The 22,932-nt window shown below is 60.1% G+C and overlaps 1 protein-coding gene across 1 annotated transcript; it reads right to left on the bottom strand.

Moving 5' to 3' along the window:
- Window positions 1-887: 887 nt before the first annotated feature.
- LOC122383490 (homeotic protein distal-less-like) lies at window positions 888-21,701 on the bottom strand. Its single transcript, XM_043369994.1, has 4 exons — window positions 21,320-21,701; window positions 13,604-13,785; window positions 1,561-2,413; window positions 888-1,291 (listed from the first exon to the last, which is right to left on the bottom strand). The coding sequence occupies exons 1-3, from the start codon at window positions 21,597-21,599 to the stop codon at window positions 1,817-1,819; spliced, it is 1,059 nt and encodes a 352-aa protein (XP_043225929.1). The 5' UTR covers window positions 21,600-21,701; the 3' UTR covers window positions 888-1,291; window positions 1,561-1,816.
- Window positions 21,702-22,932: the final 1,231 nt, after the last annotated feature.

Genomic DNA, 22,932 nt, shown 5'->3' with positions numbered 1-22,932 from the left:
GGGCCGTGACACAGTCAGAGCCGTGCGATGGGACATTTGTACGCGGCCGCGGGGCCATCAGAACAGTGCATTGAGTAATTGACATCGATTTAATCCCCCGGAGTGTCTTGGAAGAAATGAAAGGGCGTTGTAGCTTGAAGGGTTTTTGATACGGTCATAAAGAATAATGTTAGCGTCATGACGTTAAAGTGCAAGTAACAAAAAATATAACATTCGCTCGCAAGATTAGAATGTCGCACCAAAAAGGAAAGAGAAGAATCGAAGTCGTGACCATGCTCCAGCCATCGACCATGTTTTTATCGTGCATATCTACCTATGCATGGTTGTCAAACAACTCATGCGGCTTACGGTTACTAGTTCGTTGTCTTGTGAATGAAACGACTTTCAACTCGCTATCGCGTGCGATTCTGGTTTCCGGTGATCGTTAAGCTTCTGGAAACGATGGGCTTTTCGACTGTACGCTAGCGTTACTGCTATAAAAACCAGAGCTGCTGCATATGCCATTATTAGGTGTAATTTTTTTGTTTCTAGTAGCTGCGTCTTCCTCTAAGGCGTTTTTTTAATCTCAGATATCTAACTAAAGAGATGTAGAATAAACATGAACAGTTTAAATGTGTTTGAGCAATAACACGCCGAATGATTCTGCTGTGTCCACTCCCCGTCGCTTATTGGCACGATTTGTCACCGCCGACCTGTACTTCAAAACCTTTATGTGCCTTGTAACTAGCCTGAGCTTTCTTCATAGTGTGATGGCGAGTATCGTCCCCATGGGGACGATACTCGCGATACTCGCATAGAATGCATTCTATTCCCATCCGATCGCTCCAGTCCTCGCGTCCGGCACGTGAGCTCGGTCCCCGTTTGTGGCCACTGCCATAAAGAGTTGGTTCGCTCCTCCCTATATTCATATACTGGTACATCCTACATGGTAGAGCAGAACATTCAGGATCACGGCGGCCAGGTCGGTCACATCAGATTACAACCCTGTACTCACATTGGGCAGGTATAATGGTATGTACAGGCTACACGCACCACCAAACATCGCACACGCATGTCGCGGCCGCCGCCACGGATGAATCTATGTACAGTGGCTCACTGCGGGAGAGACAACCTCCCCCTCTGACTCTGGCAACATGAAATCAACGTCAACACTCACACACATACACGCACCCACTCTCTCGGACCGGCTGGCGGCGGGGCGCGAGTCTGGGAGGGGTCGGGCCGGGCCGGCCGCCCCGCCGCCGGCTCCTGCTGGTACATTTAACACAGATACGGCGGGCCGACGGCGCGGCGGGGCGGCCGCGGCAGGCGCGCGCCGATGGACCGGACGGGACAGGCAGCGGCCGACGCGGCAGCGCGGCTCCACAGGCGGCCGTCGGCGCGCCTATTTACATTTGTACCAGATATGTCGCGCGCGCGCACACGGCCGGTGCCTACTCTGCGGCGAGCGAGCCGGCCACGGAGATCAGTCCGGGACGACAGGGGCGCCCCAGACGGCCGGCTCGGCAGTCCCGGACCCGCACACCTCCACACCGCCGCCCCGCCGCGCCGGCGGCACAGGCAACAACGCAACACTGCAACACGGACGGTCGCGCCGCCGATAAAAACTGTCCGGCGGGCGCACGTTTGACACTGCGCCAGCGCCGGAGTCGCCGGGACGGACGGCCGCGTGTCCGTCATTGACGACTGGAGGTCACGGCGCCGGCCGACCGCTAACATTGCACTGCCCCCGGGGCGCGGTGGGCGCCGGGCCGGCGGGCGCGCGCTCGGACGGGACGGATGGACGGAGCCGCTGCGGCGGCGGCGGCGGCGCGCTCTAGGTGAGCAGGCCGTGGTTCATGGCCGACGGGTCGGACGGGTACCACGAGTACTGCGACATGAACGGCGCGTTCATGTTCATCTGACTGGCCTGCGACGCCATAGGCATCATGCCGGGCTGGCTGAGCGGCGGCTTGATGTCCCACTGGGGCGCCGGTGGGGACGCCCCGGACATGACGTGCTGCGGTGGCGGCGGCGGCAGCGGCTGCTGGCTCTGCGGCGGCGGTGGCGGGCCCTGCTGTGGGGGCGGCTGCTGGTGCTGCTGCTGCTGAGGGGGCGGCGGCTGCTGCTGCTGGTGCTGCGATGGCGAGAGGTCGCGCTGAGTCGGCGGCGGCGCCAGCGGCAGGTGCTGCGAGCTGGGCGGCAGCACGCCGGAGCCGCTGACGGGCGGGATGTACGTGTTGCCCTGGGTGATACCCAGCGGCGACTGGGATGAGGGCGGCGGCGAGCCGTCCGGCAGGCCCGGTGTGCCCGACGGATTCGGCTGCGACAGCGGCGACTCATCTAGCGGCGACTGCGGCGGCACCTGGCCGTTCTGGTGCGCCTTCATGATCTTCTTGTATTTACTCCTCCGGTTCTGGAACCAGATCTTCACCTGCGAATGACAAAAGAGAGGAGATCAGTCAACATTTCGGTAGGCATGGTCGTCATGACTTGTGCATAACAATTGCAGTGCACTAAGGCGCTAGATTGATGTCACTACTTACGAGATTTCGTCAACTGCAATTACTTTCAGGAAATATGACAATCAGCTTTAAGCTTTCTGCTCACGAATATGCAATTGCAACGGTGTATTTGATGCGCCAAGGATGACTACAGCAAGAACAACATTCGCCACTCATTATGCTTGCTTATCAGAAAATGCGGGACTGTCATCACCATTTAAATCAGCTCCGTGTTCTCAGGAGTGGCCATTAGGGTCGGCCGAGCACCCGGAGCTGCTGGCGGCTGCAGCTCTCCGTGCCGCCGAGTCGTATAAGGCCGGCTCTGTCAGCGGCGGCGCCCTAACGCCGCCGCAAACCGCCGCCGCAGATCACCGCGCCGCTCGGCATTCCCGAGCCGTTTTCAATTCCAATTTTCATCAGGCGGCTTCCGGGGGCGGCGACCAGTGCGGTGCCGTGAATCAGCTGCCGTCTGTCGGACGGCCGAGCTCCCAGCAGCGGCGCCGCCCGCCGTCCCCGCCCGCCGCCGCCGCTCGCGTGCGCCGCCATCGGCGCTGCGCATGCGTGGTGGCCGGCGAACAAAGAGCGGCCGCGGCGCGGGAGGAGTCGGCTTTGATCGCCCGCCGTCGCCGGGAAATTCCGCCGCCGGCCCGGGCCCGCCGACCGACCGGCGAATCAATGCAGGTCGGCCTGCAGGGCGCGCCGCCGCCGCCGTCGGCTTGGACGTCCGCCGGACCGCCCCGTCCCCCACGACCTGGCCGGGCAGCGCCGGTCGGCCTAATCGCTCCGTTCCCAGCACCGTGACGAGCCCGGCCCCGGCGGCCGAGCCGACAGCCGAAGGACAGAGGTTCTGCCACGCCGCTCCGCTCCGCTCACAGGGACATGAGCGCCGCTCGATGGCCCGTGGCGCTGCCCCCGGCCTGTGAGTGCCCCGGGCGCTGCTCAGGGGCCCGGGGGCGGCGGCGCGCAAAAAGGCGGCTGTTTTTGCGGGCGGGTTGTGGCCGCCGGCGGTGGTGGCGGCGGCGCGGCGCCGTGGAGTCGCGCGCTGCCACCCTATTGACACGGCGGCCGGCGCGATGGGAGCCAATTGGCGGCGGGACGGCGCGCTGCCACCGACGCACCCGCCGCCGCCGCCGCCGCGGCGTTTCGTGACCCACATTACTTTGCCGCGTCGTTCTCCCAGGCTCGGCGTTTGAAGGTTGCGTTGCGAAAGAGGCGGCCGGCTGGTTCAGCTCGACTGAGCCGTGTCGGCTGACGCCATCAGCTGAATCAGACGAGGGACGGTAGCGGCCCGCACGAATCACTGGTACTGACATGCTCGAAGTGTTGTTCGTTTTCACTCTGCTCGTTCGCTCGGCGTCCTTATTGCCTGAGTCGTGTAAGCCTCTAGGATGAGTTGACCGGCTACACCCAAACGGTTCACCAGGATATGCCTGGGGCTCCGACGAACCGCGGCGCATCCTCGGTACTGGCTGCACGCCACCCGGGTGATCCGTGATCCGTGGTCCATGGTCCGCGGTCCGTGATCCTCTCTTCGGTCTCTCCCGGACCACAGGCAGCTATCGTGGCCTAACGAACGACGATACGACTGGGCATGTGGTCGACGAGAGCCTGCCGTAACGCCCGGTCGGGAGCGGCGGGGACAGGGGCAGCACGACGGCCCGCCACCGCAGCACCCCCTCCCCCACTCCCTCGCAGCCCGGGCCGTTTTTACCCGTTCACATCACGCGTGTTTGACAGCGAGTTTGGATAGATCCGAGAGAAGCACGCAACGCTTTTTCCGACATCACGCCAGGAAGTGATACCAAGAATTCGAATTTGCTGTGGCGGCAGCTGGTGTTCGGGTGGGCCCGGTGTCTCGGGGCGCTATGTGGTACATCGGGGCGCCCGGCGGCACATCGGGGCGCCCGGCGTCCGGAGTGTCCACCCGGACAGCTCAGCACGGCACCTGCGCCCCGCGACACGATAACTCGACTTTTACTCGGTAATTAGTTACAATGTTCGCTGAAAGTTTGAATGACCACTGCCTTTGTGCGCTTTGCTGGGGAATACCTCTGAATATTTTAAACGAGTAATAACGGGCGTGTTTTGTTCAACTGCAACATGATTTCATCTGATCAATCTTGTTTAATGCACCAGGTGGAAGCCTTGGCGATAAAGACTATATAGGGAGTAACCTCCAGGCGCTGCACGAATACGTGTCTTAATGCTGAAAATATCCGTGAGCTCAGTGGCTCCTCCCTGTTCGCGGAAGGTGCCATATTGGCTGGGCAGCGCCATAACCTTCATGCACGGCCTTTGAACAATCGTGTTCGCGGCGGAACCAGTCCGGGCTTTTGCATGTTTCAGTAAGCGAGTTTTCCCCGGGCACGGTTCGGTGCGCGCTATGGGCCGGCTCGTTCCGGCGGCCGGCGCTGGCGCCCGTAACTCACATGAAATGGCCGAGTACCTGTTCGCCCCAGTAAACACGGCCGGCCGCGTCCCTCGGTGACGCACCCTCCGCCCCTCCCCGTCCCCCCGGCCCGAGGCCAGGCCGTGGGCCACCGTGCGCGGCCGGCCGGATTAATCGGGCCTCTCCGGGAGCGCCGGTCGGCCGGGCGGCCGTTTGCCGCCTTATTAGGAATGTTGCACGATCACCGGGCTGCCGGGCGGCGGCGATCGTTCGGCGCGGCCCTATCAGCCGACAAAGTGCCGACATCATCAGCGCGGCCGCCGATCGGCGCGGTAGCGCGGAGCGCAGCAGGAGTAGCCGTGCGCCCGGCGCCGCGCTAATGGCCTACCGGGGCAGCGCGGCGGCGGTGGCCGGCGGCGGCGGCCGAGCAGTGGCAGCGGCACAGCGCCGTGCAGAGCGGCGTCAGCAGCAACGCTAATGGCACTGCTATCAGCAACATCAGCACTCTCAGCACCTCCAGCGGCGCCATGGGAGCCGCCGCCACCGGATCAGCGGCGCGCTGACGGCGAGCGGCGGCGGTCAGCAGTGGGCTGGGACAGCCAGGGGGAGTATATGGGACTGACCGGCAGACCCTGCCGGCTGGTGACGGCCCTCCAGCAGGTCAGCGGGGCCGAGCTGGTCGGGTGTGACAGCGGCGGCGGGATGACGGCGGTGGAGGGGCGCGGTGCCGACCGGACGCGGAGCGGCGGAAGGAGGCGTCACCGCTCCATAATGTCCTGTCTGTGCGGGGACGGCCGCCGCCACGCACCTGCTCGGCCCACCTGCGTAACGCGCCGCGCCGCGCCGCATCGCGACGGCGCGCGGTTGCCGCGTCACAGGGCCGTCAATTACCCCCGGCCGCGGCCTCGGGCTGTCCCCGGTCCGGTCCCGGCCCCGGCCCCTGTCCCCGGCCCCGGCCCCGGCCCCGGCCCCCGGCCCCGGCCGAGCCACCGCAGCGCTGGCGGTGGCTCCCACTAGCTCCGTGTGAAGAGGCGCCCTGCGCGTGGCACCAGCGCGCCACGCCACCACTCCGGATGAATATTAAAGTATTGGTCATCAATACCGCTGACAGATAATAAATGAATGGACCGTTGGGTAATTACCGAGCATTAATTAATACTTGATGAAGACAACTACTGGGTTTTATCCTTAGGGTGTCGAAGGGATGAATTAATGAACACAGGCCCCTGGGTGGCTGCAGGCCCGATTGCGGTCAGACTTTGTGTGGGGTCCGAGTGGTCAGGCTATCCTCTGGGCGACAGGAGCACGCAGAAGCCAAGGTGCGTCATAATACCCCTGCACACAATCGTCAAAGCGCCATCCACACATCGCTTCCCGCCATCCACAGCTCCCCGACGCCACTGGTCTCACTCGGCGTGTGTCTGACAGTCACGGAAACCCCGCCGTCGCCGCCGCCGCCGCTGCGTAGCGACACGTAGCAGCGGCCGTGCTGTGAGCCACGCCTATGCGCCGCACCAGCACGTTCGAGAACGCCAGTGTTCCGGCACGGGGTGACGCACAGCGGCGGGGCTACCACGGTGGACTGGCCACTGTGAGCTGGCCACGGTGGACAAACGTCGGTCGGGGTGGACAAGCCTGGTGGACGGGCGACGCCACAGTGGACGGACGCCCGCCGGGGTGGACAGGCGATGGCGGTAGCATCAGAGCGTTGATGGCGGCAGCCTGGCATCCACTGTGGTCGACTGTAGCGATCCATCCGATTATCGAACCAGCGGCGCGAGACACGGCCGCCGCCGGCCGGCGCCACCGGTGTGTTAAACGTATTGCAACCAATTAGGCGCTATCGCACACGATCGTACATCCCATAGCTACCGGATTTAAAAGCCGAACCATCCAGTCATCCCGGTGGATAAAAGCGCTGATCGACTGGAGCGATAGGATCACGGTGGTGACGGGCAGGACTGTACTCGAGTGGCTGTGGGAATGGTCGGCCGTATGGTAGTTACGGGTGACTGTGGTCCGTCCGTGACGGCTGTATGGTCCGTGACCCGTGCCGTGAGGGCTGTATGGCCCGTGACTCGTGTGGTGACGGCTGTCGTGCTGGCCGCTGCCGGGTGGCGGGTGAGGGCTGTCTGGGTGCCGGGTGGCGGGTGAGGGCTGTCTGGGTGCCAGGTGGCGGGTGAGGGCTGTCTGGGTGCCGAGTGGCGGGTGAGGGCTGTCTGGGAGCCGGGTGGCGGGTGAGGGCTGTCTGGGTGCCGGGCGGCGGGTGAGGGCTGTCTGGGTGCCGGGTGGCGGTGGGTGAGGGCTGCTGGGTGCCGGGTGGCGGTGGGTGAGGGCTGTCTGGGTGCCGGGTGGCGGTGGGTGAGGGCTGTCTGGGTGCCGGGTGGCGGGTGAGGGCTGTCTGGGTGCCGGGTGGCGGTGGGTGAGGGCTGCTGGGTGCCGGGTGGCGGTGGGTGAGGGCTGTCTGGGTGCCGGGTGGCGGTGGGTGAGGGCTGTCTGGGTGCCGGGTGGCGGGGAGCTGGCGCGTGCTACCGCCGGACGTTCGCGCCGGAGCCGGGATTTTCTCTGTCGGCGGAGAGCGCCGATGCCCGGATAAGGCGGCTAGCTCCGGCGGCCGCACATGCAAATGATTCGTATCGAGACTGGCCGACACGGATGCGGCCGGCGGAGGGCAGCTCCGGCCGCCTCTGTCACGCGCCGGCTTCGGCCAGCCCATCTGGCCGCCCGCACCGCGCCGCGCCGAGCCCAGACGAGAGCATCAATTAAACAGCCATCATCCAATTGAGCCAATCGCGGACCATTTGCCGCGAGGGGTGGTCAATGAAGGGAATGGTGCAGCGCCGGCCGGGGCCGAGGGCTGCTGCCGGCGCGGCCCGCAGACGGCCAGTCTAACAGGTGGGCGCAGCTAATCCACCAGTCTGCCGGGCGGCCGTCCAGGTGCCGCCGCCCGGGCCGCACCAGCGCGTCAGGCGCCGTGGACGACCGAGCCGAGCCGCCGGCCGGCCTGTTTTCCATTTGTTTTCCGCCGGTCGGCCGACGAGGGGCGTGTTTGGGCGAAAAACAGCGGCCGGCCGCGCGGCACGGCGCTGCCCACTGCAGGTAATCGGCCGTCTCCGGGGAGCTGCCGCACTCGACTCCACAGCCAGCCACCATTTATTTTTGTCCGCCCGTAAAAACACCTTTATAAAATGAAACACGAAGCGTCGTCATCCATAAAATGCGTCCAACATCGACGCCGTCGCGTGCGCGCGTGTCGTTGTGGCGGTTACACTAAATTCAATAGGGTGAATCGATGCGACGGCTTGTCTGTGCGCCGGGGCCGACTGCGAGCAGCGCTGCTCAAATCCAGCACGCCACGATTTATGACGGAACAAAGGTGCTTGGGTCCAATTTTAGGACCGTTGATACAGTAACGAGAATAGTTATGGCTTCGTGAGACCTGGCCGCGTAGGCTCACTGGTACTGACAGCGAGGCATTAGGGCACGACATTGTCATGACTAAGTTGGCGAACTGCCGATCGATTCTATAAGCTGGCATAACTCATCGAAACTGCATAAAAGTTAGGCCAATGCAGGACCCAGACTATCGGCCGGCAGGGTCCGGGCCCCCATCATCACATTGATCGACCCCAGGGGAGGGGAGGGGACTTCAAACAGAGTCGCACACAATCTGCGTAAGACGCCACGGAGACTGCAGAGGAGATCCACTCACAAGAGCAGATCACCGGAGACTGCAGCAATTAACAGGGCGCTAGCACCAGCCATCCTCCGTCGCGCGGATCGCGGTGAGAGGCAGCCCAGTCGGTTTAGCCGGTCGCTTCGATCAGCTGCATGTTTTTACACACATCGAGCAGCAAACAGTCGCCGGTCGACCCACATCGGCCCCGAGGCAGGATCGGACGGCACGCTACGGGAGCGATCGGGCCGACACACCGCGTGGCCTATTCGCAAAGCCCCGAGAGAGTGTCCGGTGAAATACAAGTGCACTGTGCTGCGGTTCAGGCACTGTCCGTCGTTTGACAGTGCGAAATCGGCTATCCGTCTTACCATGGACTATCCGATGGACCATGGATTGCCCTATATGTTCCAAAGTTTCCATGGTCCGGCGGTCCAGACAGCACGAGTGCGGGCTGTCCGCCGGTGGACACGACTGCGAGCTGTCCGACTCTCCGGAGCGGCGCAGCTCGCCGTCCACGCTATCGTTGCGCCATCGCCGGCGCGGCGCCGCCCGCTCGTCGGCCACTGTCATTAGAGCGCCGCCGCGCGGCCGGCCGCCGAGCGTTTGTTCTCGGCCGCCGCTGGCCCCGCCGCGCCGTCCGACGGTGAAAAATTGAACGACAAAGCCGCCCATGCGCCGCGTGCGACTGGAGACAGCGAGCGAGAGTGAGTGGGAGAGTGAGTGAGGGAGGGAGAGAGAGGAGGAACAGGACAGGGAGAGAGGGGGTGGAGAGACGGCCGGAGAGCGGGCAGAGTGCCGGAGCGGCGGAGTGACCGCGCCGGCGGCTGCAGCTGCCGCCGGGCGACAGGTTCCATTTCGCTGTTTGCTTTATCGCAGGAAGCGGCGCTATTGCAGAGGCCGCGTCCAGATGGACGGCGATAGGGCGATTTATTCTCGCCGCCGCCGCGCCGGCTGCGAAATGAGGCAGCCGAGTCGGCTGCTGCTCGGCTGCTACTCGACTGCTGCTGAGAGCGAGTCTTAGCTGCTGCGTGGCTCTCAGATGCGCTCAGCCAGGGTGCAGCCTCTACTAGCTTCGGGAAGCTGAATGTGAACAACAGCAGCGAACAGCGAACAGTGGGCAGCAGCAGCGGACAGTAGCTCCGGCCAGCTGATAAATTCCAGGACCGCTCACGCCCCGTGAACGATTGCCTCCTGTTCCAAACTCGGACCAAACAAACACCGTGAAATCGAGCCGCATGTCCCCCACGTGGCTGGTGACTCGACATGGTGCGCCAGCGGGGACGGGTTCTTACGGGCCGACCGAGTCCATCCCGCACTGTCCGACTCAGTCCATTGTGCCGCTCAATTGTCTGCTTGTCGTGACTGCAGGCAGGGATGCAGCGGCCGCAGTGAGCCTGTCCAGCGGCAGCAGCACGTGCGTGACTGGCGCCGGACAGCGAGCGGCCAGCGGCGGTCCCGGACCGGAGTCTGTCCCAGAACCGAGCGGTCCGGCCGGCCGGCGAGCGCGGGCCGCGGGGCCGCCGGGGCCGCCGGGCCGCCATCAGATGAGAAGGGCTCTGCTGACGTGTCTCCTCCCACCCCATTGTGGCGGAGAATGAACAGAAAAATAACACAAAATACGCCGGTCATAATGAAAAATAGGAGGCGAGACTGTTATGTATTCACGCGCCTGGTATGGGTACTGTTCGGGCTGGGATGGCTGGAGAGAGAGAGAGAGAGAGAGAGAGAGATAGAGAGGGAGATGGAGAGAGAGGAGGGACGGAATGGAGGGAAGGACGGACGGGTATGAAGGGAGGGCAGACGGAGAGGAGCGGGTGAAGCCCATGAAAGGCGCCGGTCGTGTGGGGGCGGTCGGTTGCAGCTGCACGCTCGAGTCGCCTCGTCAGTGAGCGCTCCTGAAAGCCAGGGATATGAACAGAGCCAGCTGGTAGCAGCTGGTACCCATGCTGTACGGAGACACGAGAATGCTTTACGGGACGGAACGAGTCCCTCCCAGGGTCGGCCGCGCAGTCTCACGTCCCAACGGTATAACACATCAGCAGCTGGACAGGAGAGAGCGAGAGCGAGAGCGAGAGCGAGAGAGAGAGCGAGAGCGAGAGCGAGAGCGAGAGCGAGAGCGAGAGCGAGAGCGAGAGCGAGAGCGAGAGCGAGAGCGAGAGCGAGAGCGAGAGCGAGAGCGAGAGCGAGAGCGAGAGCGAGAGCGAGAGCGAGAGCGAGAGAGAGAGAGAGAGAGAGAGAGAGAGAGAGAGAGAGAGAGAGAGAGAGAGAGAGAGAGAGAGAGAGAGAGAGAGAGAGAGAGAGAGAGAGAGAGCAGCGGCGTAACACCTGGAGCCCGCACCGCGCTATTGCGTCATCTTCAGAGTCCAGCCGACGTCGCTGGCGATGACATGCCCGTAAATGATGGTACCTGGTGTCCCGGAGCACGGCTCTTTGGCCACCAAACACGGTCCGCTGGTCGCCTCAGACCAGCGCGGGAGGAGCAGCCGGGCCAGAGGAGCGGCCCCAGCAGAGGAGCGGCCGGGCCAGAGGAGCGGCCCCGGCAGAGGAGCCGGCGCCGCCGGCCGGGGGCGGCACCGTTGCACGGTGGCGGCGGCAGCGGACGATAAACTGGCCGCCGCCGTCCAGAGGGCCCTCCTCCCAATCACACTGGGCAGTGTTTACAGTGGCCGCGCCGCCGCTTCCTGGCCGGCCTAAATCAGACGCCGCATTAGCAGCCCTCCCACCGGCGGCGTTCACACGTTTTTCCCGGTGACTGCCGAGCCTGCTCGGCAGCCGGACGTTTATCTGCTGGCCTCATCTCGCCGGCTGCCTGCCGCCGCTGCAACCAACTCAAATACGGCCTCAGCCGCCGCCGCCGCCACCGAGCCTCCGACTCCAATAAAACCATTATGTGGGAGCCATTAAAGAAGCGAATAAAACTATACAGTCATGATGAGGAGCGGGGCCGGTAAAAAGTATTGGACGAGAAGCGGCGCTGGCGGCGCCCGGTGCCGGCGGCGGTGGCGCCGTTTTACAGGATCCCACGGAAACTGTCCGGCAGGCCGCCGCCGGCTCCGGACAAGGCCGACCGCGCGGCGGCAATAACAATAAACCAGCACCAAGAGCAGCTGTAAATGGACACCGCGCCGCGCGGCGGCTCCGGCGGCTGCTGACGGCGCGTTTATGACGCGGCGCACCTCCGGCGGCGGCGACAGCGCCGCGACGCCGGCCCACTGCCGCCGGCAGCGCCGGCCGACAATGAATATTTAGGAAGAACAAAGGGGCCGCCTGTTGATAGATGGGCGGCAGCGGCGCTCGGCGGCCGGCCGCCGGTGGGCGGGGGCGGGGGCGGGGGCGGCCGACCTGTGATCACCGCCGCCCCCCGCCGGCCGCTGCCGCCCGCGCCGCACAACACCGCCGGCGCCGACGACTCGCTCATGGTAATCAGGTCGCGGAGCCACCGGCGACCGTCTTACTGACGCCACCCGTCCGGGCAGCCGGTGGACAGTGTCCGGGAGCCGCGCACAGTCACCTGTCTCCGGCTCAGCCGCGCACAGCCGCCGTCTCCAGATCGTTCGGACCACCTGGCCCGGCCTCAGCTCCCGCTCGTGGCCGCTTACTCTATTGGAACGCGCCGATCGGCGGCGGCGGCGCGGCGGCGCACGTGACTCTGTCCCGGCGGCTCGTGACGGCGGCGCGGATGTCAGGGCCGGGACGTGAGGCCGCCACCGCCGCCACCGGCGGCGGCCCGCCGTACCAGCCGCCACTCTGAGACGCCGGCACCTGGCCCAAGTTGGCCAAATCCGAGCCGGCCCACTCGCTCCAGTTTCCGAAAAGTTTCAGCTCATTAAATTGAGTTGGTAGAGCTGGAGTTGACAGCGGCCGGTGGTTAATCAGCATTCATGGATTTTCGCGGATCGGTTATGGATCGGAGGGGGCCGCGAGTTGGAGGCGGACGGTTTTACGGCGTCGTAAACATGGTCGGCGCCGGTCGGAGAGTGGACACCGTGTCGCCTTGTCCAAGGGCCGCGGGAGGACGGCGCAGCGGCCCCGAGCTCCTCCCGGGCCCGGCCGGGTCACGGCGGGTCAGGGGCTGCTCCCGGATTCCGCCGGCGCCGGTTCCCACCACAACCCCGAGTTGCTGCGCGCGACGACACCGCAGCGGGCGGCCAGCGCGCTGGGCCGGCCGCCGCCGCCAATGGCCGACAGACACGAAACGGCGGCCCGGCGGCGGCAGCCCGCGCCAACGGCCGGTGACGCGGCATATTCGCCGCACATGCAGCTATGCGCCGAGCTCGGAGCGACCCGGCGCCGAGCTCGGGCGGGGGCGGCGGCGGGGGCGGCGGCGCCGCTGAAAGCCGCTTTGTGTTGGGCATGTCGGCGGGCCGTTTCGCTTTGACTGTCGTCTTTTGAGCGGCGCTGCCGACAATACCGCGCCAGGAGTGGGCCGGCAGGAACAATACACGCGCCGGCCGGCGATCGGGCCGGATCAGGGCACCTTTTTGCCGCGCCTCGGTACTGCGCCTGCCACCAGCCCCGGCCGGCCCGTCTCATCTCATCCCTCTATAGCTCATCTCATCTTCGGACAGTACCGGGTGTTCATTGCCGGGAGAATGTCGATCGCTTATCGACCTGTCATCTCAGGTCCCGTATTTTGATCACTAGTCAGCGCAAGTGACTTCATATTCTTTTACAGCGATAGTCCCTCAACTGCCAAACAGTGGCACACGCATGTAAGGAATAATGTCTCGTTTAGCCTCTCGCTTGGCAGTCCCAGCAGCCTACAACAAGGCCAGGAACGTCCGGTAGGCGCATTTGCTTTGACAAGATATCCGTGAATTATGCGAGTTGATGACTCCATTCAGCTCTACTCATTGGCTGAGAGAGGGCAGTTCGGCTGCTGGGTGGTGCAGTGGGGGCCAGTGAGGTGTAAGTATAACATATAGGTACTGACCTGTGTCTGGGTGAGGCCCAGGCTGGCGGTCAGTGAGGTGTAAGTATAGGTACTGACCTGTGTCTGGGTGAGGCCCAGGCTGGCCGGCCAGTGAGGTGTAAGTATATATAGGTACTGACCTGTGTCTGGGTGAGGCCCAGGCTGGCGGCCAGCTCGGCCCGCTCGGGTAGCGCCAGGTACTGCGTCCGCTGGAACCGCCGGTTGAGCTGCTGCAGCTGCAGGGAGGAGTAGATGGTGCGCGGCTTCCGCATCTTCTTGCCCTTGCCGTTCACCCTGACACCGCCCTCGGTCAGCTTGTCGTCTGAGAACGGATAGGTGAACTGGTGAGTTGGTGAGCGGCAGTCAGGGGCGCGGGAACTACTTTCCGACTGGGGGGGCACACCATAATAGAGATTAACCTAGGGTACCCCCAAATCTAGTTTTCTCACCGGTTTTAGGCCACTTATTTTTCACCCCTCGGCTTTTTCAACAAAAAAAGAAAACATTTGCAAAACAAAGTATGGTATTCCGTCTCAAAGCTGTGGGGGCACCGCCCCCACGGCCCCAGAGTTGGGGGGGGGCAAGCTGCCCCCACTGCCCCCCCGGCTCCCGCGCCTATGGCGGCATTTGGTGATCTAGTGAAATGGTTAACTGGTGCGCTGGTGAGGTGGTGAGCTGGGGCAGCCCGGAGGTCGTGGGGGAGGGGGAATCGGGCAGACTGGGCCTCATTACGAGAAACTGTGCAAAAAAGTGAAACTGAAGAAAAAGCACAACATAAGAACGTCGATGGGTTGGCTGGAACCGGCAGGCAACGACGAATATTAAAATATTTTGATATACATATTTGAATGGCACGCTCAGTGCCTTTAAGGTACATATTTTGTCACACAAGTCAATGACTAGCCCAAAAGAGCTGAGACAAAGGAGTCAATACTTCACGGTAAGCACGGTCAGTGAAATTATCTTTTGTGATGCGAAGGCTGTCACGAAGGTTTGGTGAAGTTGCACGATCACATAGTTAAGTTTGGATGGTAATCTAATTTAAACGTGGCTCCCACACCCGGGTATTATTGTTGATTGCTGACCAAAACAAGCATTGAAGTACGTTAACTGGCACTTGCGGTTAGGAACAATCAGAATATTGCTTTAATGACACCGTTGTGGCGATGGTGTCTGTGCTTTCATGAGAATGTCAGATTTTAATAGGAAGACACCCACAGTGCATACCACTGAAGAAGTCGAGGGAAGGTTCATCACAATGACACTGCATGAAGTAGTTAAATGAGACTGACTGCTAGTAATTTATAGTCGCGGTTATCAAACTGAAAAAAAATTAAATGACGGAAAAAACTTATGTTTCCGGCTCAGTGGTGAACGTGATGTATTCACATTTCACATGATTGACAGTATAATTTCATGATGTACAGTTCATACAATAAGCATTCACACAAACAGTTGTTGAGTTTGGTCGTACACCAGCTAAGTCCAAGCTTGACTAATTTTTTCACTAAAAAAAATATAAAATGGTTCATGAGACTTGGGTAGATATTTACATTTTCTACTGGTAAAAACGAAGGGACACAAATAGGATCTTTTCCTCGTGATAACATGTGCATATGTCATTCAGGCAAATACTATAAGGATAACTTACATCTATGGTGCCATTGAAGGAGAAAAGTTACATCCATCTTTTAATTGAAGCTAATTAAATTAGGGTATTTTGTCTGCTTCTGATCGCTGTCGTTATCAAAGGCCAGCTAACAATTCTTCAACATTATTTTACCTGAACTGTATGATATTTTTGATATTATTATTGACAGCTCAGCTTGCTGTGCCGGATTGAATACTTATACGTTCGTGATAGTGGGAAGTTCTCTCCGCGACCACGCACGATATACCATTGCAGCTACAGATGCAATGGGGTAGTACAACAAGTGTCGCGGTCGGTTAATCTTACATATAAATGTGGATTTATACGGCAACTTATGCACAATCAGCCTATGCTTTTTCGGTTCCGTTCCATTTATTGTATATAATTTGGGACCACACGCATCACACATTGACCATTGTATGGCACTGTCAAACGGGATTGGTTGGATAAGCATTCACGTGTTATATAGTTATGTTAGAATACGGACCACATCATTTTAAATGGCATAGCGAGAGATAATCTGGACATCTGTACCTAGATTGGCAGCATTGGTAAAAATCAGTCTCATAGGTCTCAAGGCACATGCACATTGCATATATTGATCATTCGCAATTGGCGATTAGGTACTAAATTAGCGGTGCTGTCAGCTATGTATAGTTGGAGTCAATGGCTTAGCCCGCTGTTATTGATAGCCAGTGGTGGATCGAACTATGATTCGGTTATTTCGGGTGTCGGTGCCGGCTGAGGGAACCGGTCGTCGGGAGCGGCGCGTGGGTCCTGACGGTCCGAAATGGGTACCTGACTATCGAGGCCCAGGGTATATAAAACATCATCGAGGCCGATCACCCGTGACCATACTCACTCTCACAATCATGGCGCAAAGGAAGTGACGCATCGAAAGTGAAACAATGACAAAACAAAACTAAATCATCCGTTCGTGAAGTGCAATATTCATATTGCATTGAAGTTGAACAAAGTCATTTTGACATAACGATTAGCAACATTCGGTTCGACAACTCTCCGTTGCTCTAAATATGTTGACTCTTGGCGATAGATAATTTACGTTATTCGCCAGCTCTCGTGGTGACGATCCCCATACCATCAAACACTCTTATTTGCACACTAAACACTCGTCTGGACACTCGAAGGCGGCATTGTTCATGCCATCCTGTTGTTCTATTGACGCCTCTGGGCTTATTTATGTCCTCATGACATTGGTCAATGCCGCCGTCATGATGGTTGAGTCACTGTATAGCACTGACTGTGAGACTCTTCCCTAGCCCAGTTTCCTTTTCAATGCCGACAGCACGTATATCCTTTCAGTTCCTCCTTCCCGGGCTCCTTCGTTGACGATTGACATGTCATTGGCATGTCAGGCCGGGTCCATTGGGTGTTTTATTAATTAGTAGGTACTGGCGTAAAATACATGATGAATAATATGTAATAACATATTTCAGACATGTCCTATCAAGGCCGTACCTTTGTGAATACGCATGCCTAGTGTATGCAAGACAGCTGTAAACTTTGGTATTCGCTCCTACAAAAAAAAAAAATCATTGAGAATACTCTTTTTTGGCAGTATGCAGAATGGTTGTATGAAGAGCATACCATTTTACCTACAATGTGAATCAGGGATGCGGAGCCGGAGCCGGAGCCGGAGCCGGAGCCGCCGGAGTCGGCATATTTTGCCCGGAGCCGGAGCCGGAGCCGGAGCCGTGAAACAATATAGCCCGGAGCCGGAGCTGGAGCCGGAGCCGTCAAAAAAGGGGGCGACTCCGGCTCCTTTTCTTAAGAGGAAACTATTATTTACCTAGTTCGGTTTGACAGTACAAGACGTAAAACAATGTGGTATTCAAAATAGCCTTGTTATACAAATACAGAAGCAACGTGTACCAATCCCATCGCCTTTTTTCTTCCACCCGTATTTAATTGATCGCATAGGGGATGTACTGAGTAGAAGCCGGAGCCGGAGCCGCCGGAGCCGGAGCCGCCGGAGCCGGATCATTTTACTCGGAGCCGGAGCCGGAGCCGGAGCCGCCATGGCATTTCAACCGGAGCCGGAGCCGGAGCCGGAGCCGGAGCCGATTTTTTTCTCCGGAGCCGGAGCCGGAGCCGGAGCCGTCTGAAATTTCCACGGCTCCGCATCCCTGATGTGAATTGCCCCAGCCGCGATTTTCACGGGCCCACCATGCCACCCACACTGGCTCATTTACAGCCAGCTAGGTAATACACATTCCCAAATAAAGTCTGACCATAAGCCATGTGCACAGATTTGGAAACCCAGAAATAGTCGGCTGAAAATAACCGTCTGCTAAATAATGATGGGATTTAACGACACCACATTACGACAATTATATTTTTATGAATCGTTATCGTGTTATCGTTATAACTGGCTAATCTTTCTGAAACCTACGTAATGTGCGGGAAACATGCGCATTATTCAATTAATCAGCAAATCAACTGTCTGTCGGTGTGTGTTACAGACAGACGCATTCAGCATTTCTATCTCGTTTCACTCATTCAGGTGCTTTAAATGGGCGAATCATATAAATAATTGTGTTTAAACATGTTTTATTTAAATGATAGGTAACACATTTATAACGTTTTAAAAGACAACTGAATCACTTTCTCGCGAATAACAATACATCTGCTCCTTCACATTTGTTTTTATCCAACTTTGGCATTCTGGAGCCTCGTCGAGTGACTCAAGAAATGGAAACATCGCATTACCGCAATTCGCGTTTTCAAAGCCAAGTCGCACGAGAAGATAGCACCAGCTGACAGCCAGCCCCTCTTTCTCCCATCCTAGATTTCCTGAGTAACGTTCTGGCAGGACTGATTATCCGTCCTCTGACATAGCCTATCCCTGCAGGAGTTCATTTTATCCGGGCACCACCGAGCAGAGCGGCAACAACGGCAGCCTTGGCAAGGCACGACAACAACGACAACAAACAACACATGGCGGCACAGCAGCAGGACATGGAGGCAAGAAAACACGGCAACAAGTAACACATGACAAACAACACCATGGCAACAACGCATGACCGCATGCGGAAGGAATGACAATAGTGGCATGTGAATACGGGCAACACGACTTGACGTCATGGAAACACAGCAAAATGGAGCCACATCATGACAAATTCCCAATAAACAGCACGGAGGAAGCCGCACCACGTCTCGGTATCACGGCTCAACCGTTCGTCATCACGGCCCTATGTTACATTAGGCACAATGACACGGCCCTGCTATGGCGCGTCACCAGGACACGGTAGCACTACCACACGACCCAGCAGAAGTCTTATCCACACCACAAAGCCTCATCCGTACTTATGTGTAATACGACAGCCTCTGAGATTGATTCATGACCTGTATCGCTCCTACAAGGTATGACAGACGGTCTGCGCGAGCCCTGGGCCCTATGAACCCGTACAGGTTTGACAGGCGAGACTGATCACTGTGCGTGTCTGCCCGTGTGACTGATACCTCTGGGGGCAGCAGACAGCGGCGGGGTGGCCGGGAGACACGGAGCAGACACATCTGACACATGTGGTTCACCTGATACGGCAGACAGCGCCGTGACGCCCGCGGAGGGGCGCCCGGGCCGCGCTCCGACTCGGCGGCCACCACCGCGCGGCCCGATGGGCGCCGCGCCGCGCCGGCCGGCCGGCCGCCCCATATCCAATCCGACACAACCCGTTCAGCTCATTAGACAATTACTTTCGGCAGTGCTCTGGCGTCAGAGTAATTTCGGGTGGGCGTGAAGGAGCGCACGGGGCCGGCGCGGCGTCCCTGCCCGGCTGACACGGCCCGTCCTGGCCCGGCGCCGGTACAGCCGCGGTGGGCGGGCACGGGAGGAGAGCTGGAGGACGGGAGGGGAGGAGAGCTGGCGTCCAGCAGGGGAGGGGAGCTGGAGTCCACCAGGGGAGGAGAGCTCGTGGTCGGCAGCTCGGGCCTCGGGACCCGCTCTGGGCCGCACGCTGGCCGACCCAGCAGTTGCCACATAAAGTAGGAAGTAGGACTGCGCGGCTCTAAAACAGACGGCTCTGTTCGACAGTTGGTGTGCGGTCGTAAGGGCACCAAGTGCCTGGAGTAGTGCTCGCCTCCCGTCCGCCAGTTCTCGGCTGGTGCCGCATTCTCCGTGCCGCATTTTCCGTTCGGCGCGGGTCACGCTGAGCGTCTCTCCAGTCCAGTCCAGCGGAGCAGCTCGGGCGCACCCCGACTCGGGGTTCCCGGCCACGTCAGCGCTGATGGAAACATCCGCCATCGGCCGCCGCAGCAGCTGGCGCCGATGACGGCGGATGACGCGCTGAGTCAGTCCGCCATCCTCCCACGGCCCTGACTCAGGCGTGACTCAGACTCTGACTCTGATACAAAGCGGAGGCCACGCTGTGCTACTGGTGTCCGGCTGGATGGGTGGACTATCATGTTCTAGCGATCCAACAACATCTCGAAGCAGGGGATGCACAGCACCGGTCTACATTGGCCAGTTGCATTACACATCTCAGTGAACGGCACGAGCAAGCTAGCGTATGGCAGGAGACGAACAGTTGTCATTGTCAAATGTCACCCCGCCGTACGGCACAGCGTCTGAGACAGCGCTGACTGGGCCACAGGCTTCTTCGGCGCGACCCTTTGACACTGGCTAACACATTGTGAGCCTCAGTATTCTGACAAATGGGACCACACAGATGGGCAAAGACGGTGGTGTTGTTGCGTTCTATATCTCAGTTTCCTTTATGAACGGCTGCTTGCATTCCAGCCCGTACATCACAAACATCCCGTGCGGTCTGTATTTCAGACCTCTCCTTACAGTCCATGTCAGACCGCACAGTCTGCCGGACCACATGGTCCGGCCCGGCGCGGCCCGCGTTTGGTCCGGCGGCGTGTGTAGCCGGTCCGTACACGGCCGAGGAATGTGTCGGACCGCGCCGCGATCGGCCGATAACGGCGTCGGCGACAGGTGGGTGCCGCGGAACACGGCCGCCGTCCTCTGGTCCCGGTCCTCTCCTCCCGGTCCTCTGGTCCCGGTCCTCTGGTCCGGGCCGGGCGGTGGGAGCAGAGCGGACCACCATCAATTTGCGGCCGGGGTCAGTTGGCGATAAATCTGCGCCGAGCCGACAGACGCGGCCTCTCGTCCCGTGGGTGCCCACTCTGGCACACGTGACTCTACCTTCCCACAGGATTTCGGAGGCTGGCCGGCCACCACGTGAGCAGGTCAGCTCAGTCGGGTGCCCAGTCCCGGCCACGGACCTCAGCTTACGACCCGATTACAGCAGATCAGTTCGGGTATCATGTCAGTGTCAGAGTGACACATTTGTGACAGACCGTAATTGGCACCGATAGGCTGATCCGTACCATGTGCTGTGTAAGTACAATGATGCTATGATACTCAAATAAAAGTGAGGATGCGGTACTGCGTGCGGATAGAACCGGTCCGGTATCCACTACGTGCAGGGCGACCACCAGACTGGGGTACAACACCTCTCGCCGGCTCACGTCAATCACTGTCACCTCATCATTCTAAGTATCCCCAATTTTCCAGAGGGACGGCGGGGCACGCTGTGAGATTCCGAGGACCTCCGGGACCCAGCCGGGACCCACCTGGGACAGCCAGCCTCCCGTGGGGCGGCGGTGGCCCGGGTCGGAAAAGTCGGCCGTCCCCGGCCCCGGCCCCGGCCCGGCGCCGGCCCTGTCCGCCGGCCCGCGGAGGCCGTTAGCCGGTACATTTGTTTTGTTCGCCCGGCCGCGGCCGCCGACCGATCCAAGGGGAAAACAAAGGCGGCGCCGCGCCCGGCCGAGAGAGAGCGGGAGGACATCAACAGCGGCGGGAGGGACGGGAGGGCCGGGAGGGCCGCCTCCCACCGTCCGCCGGACGCAGCAGCCCGGTCCCAGAGACCAGAGCCGATAATGGACCGACTGCAGCGGTCCCCGCGGCGAGAGACCCCGATCAGCCCCCCCCCCCCACCGGTGACACGGGGCACCCCCCGGTGGGCGGCCGGGGCGCGCGCTGTCACCGACACAAAGGCCTCTACTGATCACCCATCAGGCGACAATTTTAGGAACGCGGGAAGGGTGGGACAGGTCATGACACCGTTAACCGATCCCCCGATAGGAGGATCACCTGGATCGGCCCATCGGTCGGCGATCGGGGGCCGCGGGCCGCGCGCCCGGCGGCGGCGGCGGCGGCGGCGGCGGCGGCACTTACCGTCCTCCCGTATGGGCGGCGAGGGGCACGGCGGCGTGTGGTACGGCCCCAGCGGCGCGTAGCCCGAGTAGCTGTTCTGTAGCGGCCCGTGCATGGACGGAAAGTGGTAGCTGAGCGTCCGGTTGGCGTGCGTCGGGTCGTACTGGGAGACGTGCTGCTGGCCCGGGTAGCCGAGCGGGCCGCGCCCGTAGGCCGGGTGCATGCCCGGGATGCCCTGCTGCGGCAGCTCCATGAACGAGGGCTGCTTGAGCTCCTCGTGTGCCTCCGGAGTGGCCGACATGCCCGGGTACGGGCTCCCGAGGTCACCGAAATTCAGCGTGGTTGCTGGCCGGGCGTCGGTCGGAGGATAACACCGCACACTCGCACGAAGCAAGGCCAATTCGCAACTGGTGGCCGGCCGGCTGCCGGGCCGCGCCGGCTGCCGGCCCGGCGCCAGACTCCGCCCCCCGCGCGGCAGGCCGGCCGCTGATTGGCGCAGCGCGGCCGGCTGCTGTGATGGGAGCGGCGCCGGCGCGGAGCTCCGCCCCCCACCGGCGGCCCCGCCCCTCGCGCCGGCCGGGCGAGGTGGGCGGGCTCTGGCGCACAAAAACACTGGGACCATGCATCACCGCATGATTGACAGTGGCCGGCCAAATAAAAATTATAACCGCCCATCCGCAGGTGCCCACCATGTAAATCATAGCGCCGCGCCCGGGTCCCGGCGGTGCTGGACAAATAATAATTTGGACGGTGGGCCGTCTCACATTGCAAACAGGGTATCCGGTGAGGGTTGGAGCGGCACCTCGCAAACCAGGGAACCAGTACCGACACCTGGTCACTGCACACCAGTCAGTGCGTCACTTACATCAGTCACTGCACCACTGACCCCTGGTCACTGCACCATTAACATCAATCACTACATCACTGGCACCATTCACTGCACCACTGATACAACAGTCACTGCACCACTGACACCGGTCACTGCACCAATGACAGTCACGGAACCACCGGCACCGACGTAAGTCACTATACCAATCACGTGAAGTCAGTGCGAAACTGTCGACGGCGAGATTTGGTTCCGGACTTTAACTTCGTTTTTAGATTTTTTTGCTTCGGTCATTATGAACCGGAAAAAAATAAATGCGCTTTGAAATAAACGAACAGTCACTGTCTATTTAACTGCTTGTATTTTAAAGGGACCCTCCCACCTTAACATTAGATTTGAGTTGAGATAGCCAAAATGGGGTCCCTGGCTCACAATTACCGGTTTCGGCACTCACAACATCGAGAAATGCCTTAAATCGGAAATATTGAATTTCAAAATTGCAGCATTTTGACTCAGAGGGGCTAATGCATAGGAATAACCCTCTGAATGTGTGACGTCAGCGCAGATATCTAACGATTTTTAAATGTTTGACTAAAACGTTTTGTAGCACGCGGTGGTATATGCTGCTTTGCGCGCAACAAGTGCCGCACTTTCAGCTGCCAAACTATTGCTTCCAAATAAAGTCGCTAGGAACAGCGGATATCCCAAAAAGTAAACAAAAGTAAAAGTCTAATATCTTGAAAACCGGTGAATATTTTTCGGTGAAATTTGGTAGATATTCGTTTTCGCTCTCTCTGAACCGAGCGAC

This window comes from Amphibalanus amphitrite, unplaced genomic scaffold (genome assembly GCF_019059575.1).
Source record: "Amphibalanus amphitrite isolate SeventyFive unplaced genomic scaffold, NRLGWU_Aamphi_draft 000164F_arrow, whole genome shotgun sequence".
Classification (NCBI taxonomy): Eukaryota; Metazoa; Arthropoda; class Thecostraca; order Balanomorpha; family Balanidae; genus Amphibalanus; species Amphibalanus amphitrite.
The sequence above is the reverse complement of the archived record's forward strand: the minus strand, read 5'-3'. Positions and strand labels throughout refer to the sequence as shown.